We start from the raw sequence: 15117 nt of genomic DNA, 5'->3' as shown, positions 1-15117 counted from the left end.
GCTGCACAATATGGCAGCAGTTTTGTAGGAATGTTGTACATTAGTGAGAGCACTAGATGACAGCACTGCTCCAGACATGTGCACGCTACCTATCTAGATATCTCTTCAAGAAAGAATAACATGAGAACAACACAAATTTCATTATAAGTAATTTGGACATTTTGGTTTCATGTCCCTTTAAATGAAACATCCAAAATGGTAAATAGAGAAGGTTTGAAATACAGAAAATAATTGCAAACTGTAATTGTAACTTATGAAGTTGTTATAAGCAGTTGAGCAGTCATGAATCTCTTATTTACAAAACAGGAGTTGGACATGGGTGGACTAATGCCAATGTTCAGCATAGCCATAATTCTTTATGATTGATTTCAGCATCTTTGGTTCAGCACCTGGGTAGCACTTGCTGATTGGTGGCTAAATGTAGCCACCAATCAGCAAGCGCTACCCAGGGTGAAAAAAATTTAATATTGGCTTAGCTTTGGGGTGTGATAAAGGCTTAGCAGCAAAAGAGTTAAACAGCTTTCTTTATTATCATTAATAGTACTGGAAACCGTAAAAAAAAATTATTTAAAAGATACAAAACATCAAATATAAAATATATTACAAACAAATGACCATTTCCCCCCTCAAGCAAGTTTCCTTTTGCTTTAGTGATCTTATGATTGCAGAAAGTTCAGTCTTTACTGGAAAAGTATTTTCCTTCTGGCCAGATTTACAGTCATCCTATATGTGACCGTATTTTACATACTATACAGCATTCATGATAACCTCTGAAGAAATAGTTCCATAAAGCAACATCATGAAGACTGAAGTATAAATTACTTTTCACCTAATGAGAGCTTTAGGCATTTTTTTTTTTTTTTTTTTTTCGGTTCCCCAACTATTTTTAGATACCCACAACAAACAGATTTGGGATTTTTCAATAAAAGCGCGTTTGTGCTACATGTGAGCTAACTGAAAAAGAGGAGAACTTGTCAATGACTTTAGGACCACTAAAGTCAAAATTAAACTCTCATGATTCAGATAGAGCTCACAATTTTAAACAACTTTTCCAATTCATATCCATTATCTAAATGTGCACAATCTTTTTATATGCACTCTTTCTGAGTCACCAACTTCTACTGAGCATGTGCAACAGTCACAGAATATACATGTATGCACTTTATGATTGGCTGATGGCTGTCACAGGATGCAGTGAGAAGGAAAATAAATTGTCAGAAAAAAAATCTACTACTCATGTGAAATTCATAAGGTATTAAATGCCCTATTGCCCTGAGTTGTTGACTTAATAAACTTAACCCAAATAACAATTAAACTAAGTAATTATAATAAAACATAATAAAAACACAGAGACAAGATTGAGTATAAGACCAGTGGGTCGCATTTATTGTAGAAGACAAGAAAACCGGTAGTGACATTTTTTAACTTGTGGCTGCAATCAGGGCCTAAGTATAAAAGAACCCATACAAAGTGAAATGGTCATGGGCCAGAGCAACTGACAAATGGAACTCAGCTCAACACATAAGATGAAAATTAGGGAGATCATCAGTGGGCCCCAAACACAGTAATTTTTAAATGACTGCATCTAATAGACATTACTTCTATAAAGAAGAATATGCACAAATACTGATCTAAAAAGTGTAAAACTTTTACTTAATAAGGGGAATGGAGATTTTAAGCTATGAGGAGAGGCTAGCCAAACTGGGTCTGGTTTCTTTAGAAAAAACGCGCTTTAGAGGTGACATGATTACTTTATATAAATATATTCAAGGCCCATATACAGAGATGGCAGAAGCTCTGTTTAGTCCAAGAAAATTGTTTGTGACAAGACGTCACAATATAAGGTTGGAGGAAAGGAACATTTTTTCACTGTAAGAGCAATAAAATTGTGGAACTCATTACCAAAGGAGGTAGTGAATGCCAATACCCTAGATACATTTAAAAAATGTTTGGATACATTTCTGTCTAGAAACAAAATTCATGGATATGATTGCTAGTATTAAATGGATCACCTATGTTGTATGTTATGTTACTTTAGAAGCTCCCAGTTTAGCACTGTTGATGAGGTTAGGCTGGGTCACCCAGTGAAAGGGGCTGAGAGCAGACACTCCCCCCCCTTCCCTGCATATGAAAAGACAGATAACATAAACTGGAGCCAGTAGTAGTTTGTAAACACATGTATACATCTAACACTGTGGGGCTTGGCTAGGAGTCTGAAAATCAGCACAATGTTATTAACCCCTTAACAACCAGCACCGTACTCTAACCTTACTAAGCCTGCCTACCTGCATGCAACCAATGCTTATGCACAATAAGTGGGAAGGAAGTTAGGTAAGAGATGCACTTGCGTTTTTGTGCAAAATGAGGTAATGCACAAAGAGACAGAGAACAGGAGTGGTCTGATTCTGACAGTGACTGGCTCTCACTGAAGTGCTGCCCATTATCAAGCGTTGCCTGGGTTTTTTGGACCCACTTGGTTCCATGGTTGAGCCAGCCCTGGCAGAGACGGACTCTCTGCATCGTGGTCCGATCGTTGTGGGAGGGTTAGAAGGGAGGCGGGTGGGAGGCCCATCGCGGGAACGGGTGGGACCGCTACACTGCAGAAAAAAAATCAATACTGAGAGCAGAAAGGAGGGAGAAGGAGGGAGAGAGGGGTTTTCTAGAGTGGAGAGGAGGAACAGAGGGTAGGGGAAATGATTGCTTGGAGAGGGGAGGTGGGGTAAATGAGGAGGGGCAGCTACAATACAGATTTTTTAAATGTAAATAAAGAGATACATGGATAGAAAACAGAGCTGCCAATACCTAAGATGGTGGAAACTAGTTAGAGGGGGAAGGTTAGAGAGCTATTTGGGAGGGATCAGGAAGGTTGGAAGGTAACTGTAGAATATAATAATAATACTAACTTTTTTTTAATTTATTTTTTTTATTTTAAAAAAGGACTAAAGATTCACATTGGCAGACTGTTTGCCAGTACCTAAAATGGTGGTGGCCAGCAGGGGGTGAGGGATTGAAGTGAGATGTTTAGGAATGATCAGGTAAGAATCAGGGGGGTGGGAGGGATCAGCCAGGAGGGCAATCTCTACACTACAGCTAAACTTAACCTTACAAGCTTCCTGCTAACTGCCAGGAATTTCAGATGTGTGGTGCCCAGCTGCAATTAGCGGCCTTCTATTTATCAAAAAGCAATAGCAGAGCCATGTATGTCTGCTATGTCTGATCAAAGGGGATCCCAGAGAATCTTTAACATTAAAAAAAAAAAAAAACCAATGGCACTACCTTCATAAGGTTTATGAAAAAGCTCTTGATATCTCAAATAATGAATTCATTGTTCACCATGAACTTAGTAGATATCGATTGTTTGAGTAGACTGGTGCTGTGTATTATAAGAGTTTTAGAACAAAATTGTGGTAGGTAAAAAGGAACCCCACAAGAAAAAAGAATAGACATGTAGCACTCTAGAGCTATTAGTAAATATAAAGTATATGATTGTTATAAGATAAGTGGCAAGTCTTACTGACACTAAATCACAAGATTGGGGGAGAGGAAAGTGGGGAGATAGTTAAAATATAACTTTTATTGTGAAATGAATACTAAAAGTATGGGAAGCAACCACATTAAAAACACACACGATATATATGTTGACTAATATAATAAAGATACAAGCATCTGTATCTATATAAATAATCTGGTTTATTTGGTATGTTATGGGTAGAATTGAAACCACATTGGGATTCTACTCAGGGATTAAGAGTAATAGCTTTGTTGTTAATAATAATTACATTTTATGTTGTCATCAGTATTGGAGCATACATATAAGTTTATCATTGTCTCCAGAATAGCCCCATACATTTTTGTTATTCCAATGGGTGTTTAGTGATGTCCACCCTATTCTTATTATATTACTGGGTTCTATCCACTGGATTATAACACTAAAATTGTGTCATGTATCTTGAAACCGAGTTTCACAGAGTTTGTACATATAAATGCATGTTATGTCTATTACTTTGTGAAACTTAGACATAACATGCATTTATATGTACAAACTCTGTGAAACTTAGATATAACATGCATTTATATGTACAAACTCTGTGAAACTTAGATATAACATGCATTTATATGTACAAACTCTGTGAAACTTAGATATAACATGCATTTATATGTACAAACTCTGTGAAACTTAGATATAACATGCATTTATATGTACAAACTCTGTGAAACTTAGATATAACATGCATTTATATGTACAAACTCTGTGAAACTTAGATATAACATGCATTTATATGTACAAACTCTGTGAAACTTAGATATAACATGCATTTATATGTACAAACTCTGTGAAACTTAGATATAACATGCATTTATATGTACAAACTCTGTGAAACTTAGACATAACATGCATTTATATGTACAAACTCTGTGAAACTTAGACATAACATGCATTTATATGTACAAACTCTGTGAAACTTAGATATAACATGCATTTATATGTACAAACTCTGTGAAACTTAGATATAACATGCATTTATATGTACAAACTCTGTGAAACTTAGATATAACATGCATTTATATGTACAAACTCTGTGAAACTTAGACATAACATGATGCATTTATATGTACAAACTCTGTGAAACTTAGACATAACATGCATTTATATGTACAGACTCTGTGAAACTTAGACATAACATGATGCATTTATATGTACAAACTCTGTGAAACTTAGATATAACATGCATTTATATGTACAAACTCTGTGAAACTTAAATATAACATGCATTTATATGTACAAACTCTGTGAAACTTAGATATAACATGCATTTATATGTACAAACTCTGTGAAACTTAAATATAACATGCATTTATATGTACAAACTCTGTGAAACTTGGTTTCAAGATACATGACACAATTTTAGTGTTATAATCCAGTGGATAGAACCCAGTAATATAATAAGAATAGGGTGGACATCACTAAACACCCATTGGAATAACAAAAATGTATGGGGCTATTCTGGAGACAATAATAAACTTATATGTATGCTCCAATACTGATGACAACATAAAATGTAATTATTATTAACAACAAAGCTATTACTCTGAATTCCTGTGTAGAATCCCAATGTGGTTTCAATTCTACCCATACCAAATAAGCCAGATTATTTATATAGATACAGATGCTTGTATCTTTATTATCTTAGTTAACATATATATCGTGTGTGTTTTAAATGTGGTTGCTTCCCATACTTTTAGTATTCATTTCACAATAAATGTTATATTTTAACTATCTCCCCACTTTCCTCTCCCCCAATCTTGTGATTTAGTGTCAGTAAGACTTGCCACTTATCTTATAACAATCTTTAACATTAATTTGTGTTATTATTGCACAAGCGGTATGTACATAATTTCAGTGAGAACCTCAAAGTTTGTGAGTTTTTTCTCCAACATTGGTGTGTCCGGTCCACGGCGTCATCCTTACTTGTGGGATATTCTCTTCCCCAACAGGAAATGGCAAAGAGTCCCAGCAAAGCTGGTCACATGATCCCTCCTAGGCTCCGCCCACCCCAGTCATTCTCTTTGCCGTTGCACAGGCAACATCTCCACGGAGATGGTTAAGAGTTTTTTGGTGTTTAAATGTAGTTTTTATTCTTCTATCAAGTGTTTGTTATTTTAAAATAGTGCTGGTATGTACTATTTTCTCTGAAACAGAAAAGGATGAAGATTTCTGTTTGTAAGAGGAAGATGATTTTAGCAGACAGTAACTAAAATCGGTTGCTGTTTCCACATAGGACTGTTGAGATGAAGTAACTTCAGTTGGGGGAAACAGTTAGCAGACTTTTCTGCTTAAGGTATGACTAGCCATATTTCTAACAAGACTGTGTAATGCTGGAAGGCTGTCATTTCCCCTCATGGGGACCGGTAAGCCATTTTCTTAGTCAAAAACAAACAGAATAAAGGGCTTATTATGGGCTAAAAAACTGGTAGACATTTTTATGGGCTAAATCGATTGCTTTATTTGTGCATATTATTCAGATTTAGGCTAATAATTGGCATTTATAATCTTGGGGAACGTTTATAAAACGGCAGGCACTGTATTGGACACCTTTTTCAGTCAGGGGGCCTTTCTAGTCATAGACTGAGCCTCATTTTCGCGCCATTAATGCGCAGTTGTTTTTTGAGAGCAGGGCATGCAGATGCATGTGTGAGGATCTAAGAATCTCTGAAAAAGCTTTTAGAAGGCGTCATTTGGTATCGTATTCCCCTCAGGGCTTGGTTGGATCTTAGCAAAGACTATATCTGGGACTGTATAGGGGTTAAATTGAAAAACGGCTCCGGTTCCGTTATTTTAAGGGTTAAAGCTCTGAAATTTGGTGTGCAATACTTTTAAGGCTTTAAGACACTGTGGTGAAATTTTGGTAATTTTTGAACAATTCCTTCATACTTTTTCACATATTCAGTAATAAAGTGTTTTCTGTTTGAAATTTAAAGTGACAGTAACGGTTTTATTTTAAAACGTTTTTTGTGCTTTGTTGACAAGTTTAAGCCTGTTTAACATGTCTGTACCTTCAGATAAGCTATGTTCTATATGTATGAAAGCCAATGTGTCTCCCCATTTAAATTTATGTGATAATTGTGCCATAGCGTCCAAACAAAGTAAGGACAGTAGTGCCACAAATAATGATATTGCCCAAGATGATTCCTCAAATGAGGGGAGTAAACATGATAGTACATCATCTCCTACTGTGTCTACACCAGTTTTGCCCATGCAGGAGGCCCCTAGTACATCTAGTGCGCCAATACTTATTACCATGCAACAATTAACGGCTGTAATGGATAACTCCATAGCAAATCTTTTATCCAAAATGCCTACTTATCAGAGAAAGCGCGATTGCTCTGTTTTAAACACTGAAGAGCAAGAGGACGCTGATGATAATTGTTCTGTCATACCCTCACACCAATCTGAAGGGGCCATGAGGGAGGTTTTGTCTGAGGGAGAAATTTCAGATTCAGGAAAAATTTCTCATCAAGCTGAACCTGATGTTGTGACATTTAAATTTAAATTAGAACATCTCCGCGTACTGCTTAAGGAGGTGTTATCTACTCTGGATGATTGTGACAATTTGGTCATTCCAGAGAAATTATGCAAGATGGACAGGTTCCTAGAGGTTCCGGTGCCCCCCGACGCTTTTCCTATACCCAAGCGGGTGGCGGACATAGTAAATAAAGAGTGGGAAAAGCCCGGCATACCTTTTGTTCCTCCCCCTATATTTAAGAAATTATTTCCTATGGTCGACCCCAGAAAGGACTTATGGCAGACAGTCCCCAAGGTCGAGGGGGCAGTTTCTACTCTAAACAAACGCACTACTATTCCTATCGAAGATAGTTGTGCTTTCAAAGATCCTATGGATAAAAAATTGGAAGGTTTGCTTAAAAAGATTTTTGTACAGCAAGGCTACCTTCTACAACCAATTTCATGCATTGTTCCTGTCACTACGGCAGCGTGGTTCTGGTTCGAGGAACTAGAAAAGTCGCTCAGTAGAGAAACTCCATATGAGGAGGTTATGGACAGAGTTCACGCACTTAAATTGGCTAACTCTTTTATTTTAGATGCCACTTTGCAATTAGCAAAAATAGCGGCGAAAAATTCAGGGTTTGCTTTCGTGGCGCGCAGAGCGCTTTGGCTAAAGTCTTGGTCAGCGGATGTGTCATCCAAGACAAAATTGCTTAACATTCCTTTCAAAGGTAAAACTTTATTTGGACCTGATTTGAAAGAGATTATTTCAGACATCACTGGGGGAAAGGGCCACGCCCTTCCACAGGATAGGTCTTTTAAGGCTAAAAATAAACCTAATTTTCGTCCCTTTCGCAGAAATGGACCAGCCTCTAATTCTGCATCCTCTAAGCAAGAGGGTAATGCCTCACAACCCAAACCAGCCTGGAAACCAATGCAAGGCTGGAACAAGGGTAAGCAGGCCAAGAAGCCTGCCACTGCTAACAAAACAGCATGAAGGAGTAGCCCCCGATCCGGGACCGGATCTGGTGGGGGGCAGACTTTCTCTCTTTGCTCAGGCTTGGGCAAGAGATGTTCAGGATCCTTGGGCGCTAGAAATAGTTTCTCAAGGTTATCTCCTGGAATTCAAGGAACTACCCCCAAGGGGAAGGTTCCACAAGTCTCACTTATCCTCAAACCAAATAAAGAGACAGGCATTCTTACATTGTGTAGAAGACCTGTTAAAGATGGGAGTGATACACCCAGTTCCAATAAAGGAACAAGGAATGGGATTTTATTCCAATCTGTTCGTAGTTCCCAAAAAAGAGGGAACGTTCAGACCAATTTTGGATTTGAATATCCTAAACAAATTTCTCAGGGTACCATCGTTCAAAATGGAAACCATTCGAACGATTCTACCCACCATCCAGGAAAGTCAATTTATGACTACCGTGGATCTAAAGGATGCGTACCTACATATCCCTATCCACAAGGAACATCATCAGTTCCTAAGGTTCGCTTTTCTGGACAAACATTACCAGTTTGTGGCTCTTCCTTTCGGATTAGCTACTGCTCCAAGGATTTTCACAAAGGTGCTAGGGTCCCTTCTAGCGGTTCTAAGACCAAGGGGCATTGCAGTAGTACCTTACTTGGACGACATTCTAATACAAGCGTCGTCCCTGTCAAAGGCAAAGGCTCATACGGACATCGTTCTAGCCTTTCTCACATCTCACGGATGGAAGGTGAACAAAGAAAAGAGTTCTCTGTCCCCGTCAACAAGAGTTCCCTTCTTGGGAACAATAATAGATTCCTTAGAAATGAGGATTTTTCTGACAGAGGTCAGAAAATCAAAACTTCTAAGCTCTTGTCAAGTGCTTCATTCTGTTCCTCGTCCTTCCATAGCGCAGTGCATGGAAGTAATAGGATTGATGGTTGCAACAATGGACATAGTTTCTTTTTGCACAAATTCATCTAAGACCATTACAACTGTGCATGCTCAAACAGTGGAATGGGGATTATACAGACTTGTCTCCAATGATTCAAGTAGATCAAAAGACCAGAGATTCACTCCGTTGGTGGCTGACCCTGGACCATCTGTCTCAGGGAATGAGCTTCCGCAGGCCAGAGTGGGTTATTGTCACGACCGACGCCAGTTTAGTGGGCTGGGGTGCGGTCTGGGAATCCCTGAAAGCTCAGGGTCTATGGTCTTGGGAGGAGTCTCTTCTCCCGTTAAACATTCTGGAACTGAGAGCGATATTCAATGCTCTCAGAGCTTGGCCTCAACTAGCAAAGGCCAAATTCATAAGGTTCCAATCAGACAACATGACGACTGTTGCTTATATCAATCATCAAGGGGGAACAAAGAGTTCCCTGGCGATGAAAGAAGTGACCAAAATAATTCAATGGGCGGAGGATCACTCCTGCCACTTGTCTGCGATCCACATCCCAGGAGTGGAAAATTGGGAAGCGGATTTTCTGAGTCGTCAGACATTTCATCCGGGGGAGTGGGAACTCCATCCGGAAATCTTTGCCCAAATAACTCAATTATGGGGCATTCCAGACATGGATCTGATGGCGTCTCGTCAGAACTTCAAGGTTCCTTGCTACGGGTCCAGATCCAGGGATCCCAAGGCGACTCTAGTAGATGCACTAGTAGCACCTTGGACTTTCAACCTAGCTTACGTATTCCCACCGTTTCCTCTCATTCCCAGGCTGATAGCCAGGATCAATCAGGAGAGGGCCTCAGTGATCTTGATAGCTCCTGCGTGACCACGCAGGACTTGGTATGCAGACCTGGTGAATATGTCATCGGCTCCACCATGGAAGCTACCTTTGAGACAGGACCTTCTTGTTCAAGGTCCATTCGAACACCCAAATCTGGTCTCTCTCCAACTGACGACTTGGAGATTGAACGCTTGATTCTATCAAAGCGTGGGTTTTCAGATTCGGTGATAGATACTCTGGTTCAGGCCAGAAAACCTGTAACTAGAAAAATTTACCATAAAATATGGAAAAAATATATCTGTTGGTGTGAATCCAAAGGATTCCCATGGAATAAGATAAAAATTCCTAAGATTCTCTCCTTTCTTCAAGAAGGTTTGGAGAAAGGATTATCTGCAAGTTCTCTAAAGGGACAGATCTCTGCTTTATCGGTCTTACTACACAAAAGACTGGCAGCTGTGCCAGATGTTCAAGCTTTTGTTCAGGCTCTGGTTAGGATCAAGCCTGTTTACAGACCTTTGACTCCTCCCTGGAGTCTAAATCTAGTTCTTTCAGTTCTTCAAGGGGTTCCGTTTGAACCCTTACATTCCATAGATATTAAGTTACTATTTTGGAAAGTTTTGGTTTTTGGTTGCAATTTCTTCTGCTAGAAGAGTTTCAGAGTTATCTGCTCTGCAGTGTTCTCCTCCTTATCTGGTGTTCCATGCAGATAAGGTGGTTTTGCGTACTAAGCCTGGTTTTCTTCCTAAAGTTGTTTCTAACAAAAATATTAACCAGGAGATAGTTGTACCTTCTTTGTGTCCGAATCCAGTTTCAAAGAAGGAACGTTTGTTACACAATTTGGACGTTGTCCGTGCTCTAAAGTTCTATTTAGAGGCTACTAAAGATTTCAGACAAACATCTTCCTTGTTTGTTGTTTATTCTGGTAAATGGAGAGGTCTAAAAGCGACTTCTACCTCTCTTTCCTTTTGGCTTAAAAGCATTATCCAATTGGCTTATGAGACTGCCGGACGGCAGCCTCCTGGAAGAATCACAGCTCACTCCACTAGGGCTGTGGCTTCCACATGGGCCTTCAAGAACGAGGCTTCTGTTGACCAGATATGTAAGGCAGCGACTTGGTCTTCACTGCACACTTTTGCCAAATTTTACAAATTTGATACTTTTGCTTCTTCGGAGGCTATTTTTAGGAGAAAGGTTTTGCAAGCTGTGGTGCCTTCCGTTTAGGTGACCTGATTTGCTCCCTCCCTTCATCCGTGTCCTAAAGCTTTGGTATTGGTTCCCACAAGTAAGGATGACGCCGTGGACCGGACACACCAATGTTGGAGAAAACAGAATTTATGCTTACCTGATAAATTACTTTCTCCAACGGTGTGTCCGGTCCACGGCCCGCCCTGATTTTTTAATCAGGTCTGATGAATTATTTTCTCTAACTACAGTCACCACGGTACCATATGGTTTCTCCTATATATATTTCCTCCTGTCCGTCGGTCGAATGACTGGGGTGGGCGGAGCCTAGGAGGGATCATGTGACCAGCTTTGCTGGGACTCTTTGCCATTTCCTGTTGGGGAAGAGAATATCCCACAAGTAAGGATGACGCCGTGGACCGGACACACCGTTAGAGAAAGTAATTTATCAGGTAAGCATAAATTCTGTTTTTTTCTAATATGATCACATTTTACAGTGAAAATGTAGCACGAAATATACCAAAATGGTACTAAAAAAATATATATAGTTTTGATAGGTAAATAAAATACAAGGCTCTATTTCTATTTAAATGGAGTGATGGCAAAATTGCTAAAAATTATCTGGTCTTTTGAGAAAGTTTTAGGGGCCTATCTATCAAGCTCCGTACGGAACTTGATGCCCCGTGTTTCTGGCGAGTCTGCAGACTCGCTAGAAACACCAGTTATAAAGCAGCGGTGTAAAGACCTCTGCTCCATAACCCTGTCCGCCTGCTCTGATGAGGCGGACAGGAATCGTCGGAATTCAACCCGATCAAGTACGATCGGGTTGATTGACACCTCCCTGCTGGCGGCCCATTGGCTGCGAGTCTGCAGGGGGCGGCGTTGCACCAGCAGCTCACAAGAGCTGCTGGTGCAATGCTGAATACGGAGAGCGTGTTGCTCTCCTCATTCAGCAATGTCTGTCGGACCTGATCCGCACTGTCGGATCAGGTCCGACAGACATATGATAAATAGGCCTCATTGACTGAAATGCTTGGTCCTTAAGGGGTTAAAAAAATAAGCAAAACTATAAAAAAAAATTACAAAAACTCCCAGATGGGTGTTCTGTCAGAGCAGCGAATTCATCAGACTAGCGAACAGAAGTGACGTTCTGTCAGCTGTCTGATAAAAAAAACATACCGCACATGCGCTCCTTAGCTTAGTTGCTTTGGAATTATTATTTTTATTATTATTATAATTTATTTGTATAACACCGCCAAATTCCGTAGCGCAGGAATGCGACTACTTCACGAAACAGCAAATTCTTTAAGAGTGAACGGCTGCGCGCAATGCTAAGTTCTGTAGCTGAATAATATTGACGAACTTCGTAATCGTCATAGATATACTGTATATAAGTACATTTGTTTTAAAAAAAAAAAAAAAAAAAAACCTTCTGTTTCATGAAGTCTTTCCCTTTCCTCAGTTTTTGGAATTAAGGAACATATCGGTTGGAAATCACGCTTATGAGAGGGGAGGTGCCGAACCTGCATTCATGGCTGTGTGCAGACGCTTCTACAAACAAGGGAGCATATTTCCTGGAAATGAAACTTTTGACATTAACCCAGAAATTCTAACTGGTAATAAACATTTATCTTCAAAAATTGATATATCTGTTTCCTTAAAGGGACATGAAAGTCAACTTTCATGATTCAGTTAGACCATAACATTTTAAACAACTTTCCAATATACTTCTGTTACCAAATTTACATTGTTCTTTAATTATGCTTTGAAGATTGTACCCGGGTATGCTCAAGAGCGTGCACGTGTACTTAACACTGTCTATAGCAATATTTTGAACATTTTTACAGACTGTTGAACACTATAGGACAGCAGTGTTTGCAACAATGTATAACATTGTTACAAATATAGTTGCAAACACTGCCGTCATATGGTGTCAAGAGATCAAAGTAAATTTGATAATAGAAGTAAATTAGGAAGTTATTTAAAGAACCATTAAATGGCCACTAAAGTCTAAATTAAAGTTTCATGATTCAGATACAGCATGCAATTTAATATAAAAACAACTTTCCGAGGCTCCGACTCCTACTGAGCATGTGCAAAGTACACAATATATACATATAGGCATTTTGTGATTGGGTGATGGCTGTCACATGGTACAAGGGGAGGGAAAAATTAGATTAATTTAGATTACATTTCCCAGCAAATATTCTACTGCTCATTTCAAATCCAGTGCTGTTTATTTGTCTTTTTATTGTGTATCTGTAAGTTATTTAATTTTACTATATTTAGTGTTCCTTTAAACACAGGAGAAATGCAGAATCAATAAATGCAGAATAAAAAAACAAAGCAATAGAACTTTCTCTGACTTTGTTTTGCTTTATTTTTTATTTTATTTTCCCTCAGAGCAAAATAACATAACACAATATAAAGATGTATTCATGAAAGTATTGCTTGGGACAAAATGCATAATTAAACACATAAAACTAAACAGTCATTCTTTGTCTACAGTATAAGATACATATTATTTTGACAAACGTTAAGGTCGTAATTATATACACTCTGCCCTTTTTAACCTAAAAATGCTTTAAAAATTCAGATAACACTTACAATGAGTGGTAGATTTCATTCTAAAAAAATTCAAAATGTATTTTTATTTGCCACGCCCCCCCAGTATCATATGACAGCCACCAGCCAATCACAGACTTTTATATACATATATACTGTGAACTCATGCACATGCCCAGTAGTAACTTGTCCCTCAGAAAGTTTGAATATAAAAAGACTGCATAATTTGATAATGGAAGTAGATTAAATAATCTCTTGAAATTGCAGCTCTAGCTGAATCATGAAAGTTTTATTTAGACTTGAGTGTCCCTTTAAAATTGCATGTTTTGTTTAAATCATGAAAATTAATTTCGATTTGAGTGTTTAACCTTTTTAAAATGTTGTTAAATCTTTTATTTTCATGAATAGATTTAGGAACATACAAATATTGTTGTCTAAAATGTAACAGGCTAAAACAATATATAGTCTGTCTAATTCCAGTTATCATATGCAGCCTGTTCCATAAAGCTCACTTTTATATACCATTTCCTAGTAAATAACATAGGATTACAAAATACTGGGCAGTTTAATGAAAAAACTAAATGAACCAAGATTTCTTTCATAAGGTGGTGAGAGTCCACGACCCATTACTCCTGGGAACTAATACCAAAGCAGTTGAACATGGGATTTAATTCCTGGCCACTAGGAGGAGGCAAAGATTCACAAAACTTTTAAGAGCACTTCATCCCTCCCACTCGTCAAGGGGAGTACTTTTGTGGCTCATCGTAGCCCCCCCCCCCCCCCCCCCCCGCAGTTACAGCCTATTAAAAAGAAAATACATCCCATGCTAGAAGCCCTTTACTATCTAGGAATTGTGTAGTAGCAGTAAGAAATTTGTGTTGTGTGGTGTTGCTATAGAATAACATATCAGCCATGTTTTAACGTTTTTAAAACAAAATTACATCGTTTTTATTGCAATTATTTTTCACTAGCCAAACTCTACCCACCTTTGGCCTTATTTGGAGGAGTCAATCTGGGCTTTAGTCCACAGATAAGAAGACTAGTCATGATCATAAAGTTACTATAAAGTAAATTGTTTTGCAGTTGTTATCTGATAAAGCTAATTAGGGATATATATGTAGCAGAATTAGCCTTGAAAGTCATCGGGTGCATTTCCAGTTCTGAGAATTAGAAATTGCTCAATTTTCATAGCTGAACTACATAAAAAGGGGCAAAATAAATATGGAACATCTATTGCAAAGTCGTTTCATTACACATAACTAAACGCTTTATATAATAATCTCAAGGTGTTTACTTTCCCTTAAGGTGGTCTCCATAGTGATGTCGGTGTTGCATAAATATCCGGCTGACCTGACCAAAGATATTGATAGTTGATTGAAACTGGGCTTCCAAAATCTCTAATAATAGAATTTCTGCCTTTTTCCAGTAGTGGGGGAAAAACTTGTTCTCTACAACCTCTCCAGCACTGCTCTTTTTCTTTGGGAAATAACCTTTTAAGACGTTATTGTGTTAAAGGGACAGTGTACACTAATTTTCATTAAACTGCATGTAATAGACACTACTATAAAGAAGAATATGCACAGATACTGATATAAAAATCCAGTATAAAACTTTTTAAAAACTTACTTAGAACCCAGTTTTAGCACTGTTAATGATGTTAGGCT

The 15117-nt window shown here is 38.4% G+C and overlaps 1 protein-coding gene across 1 annotated transcript in view; it reads left to right on the top strand.

Annotated features, from left to right (window-relative positions):
* LOC128640817 (mucolipin-3) overlaps window positions 1-15117 on the top strand; it is a 172905-nt gene that overhangs the window by 50773 nt on the left and 107015 nt on the right. The window contains exon 3 of the mRNA XM_053693242.1: window positions 12351-12504. Within this exon, the coding sequence (XP_053549217.1) occupies window positions 12351-12504 (154 nt within the window). The remainder of the gene's footprint in view (window positions 1-12350; window positions 12505-15117) is intronic.

This window comes from Bombina bombina, chromosome 10, assembly GCF_027579735.1.
Source record: "Bombina bombina isolate aBomBom1 chromosome 10, aBomBom1.pri, whole genome shotgun sequence".
Classification (NCBI taxonomy): domain Eukaryota; kingdom Metazoa; phylum Chordata; class Amphibia; order Anura; family Bombinatoridae; genus Bombina; species Bombina bombina.
Note: the sequence above shows the minus strand (reverse complement) of the source record. Positions and strands in the feature narration are given on the sequence as shown.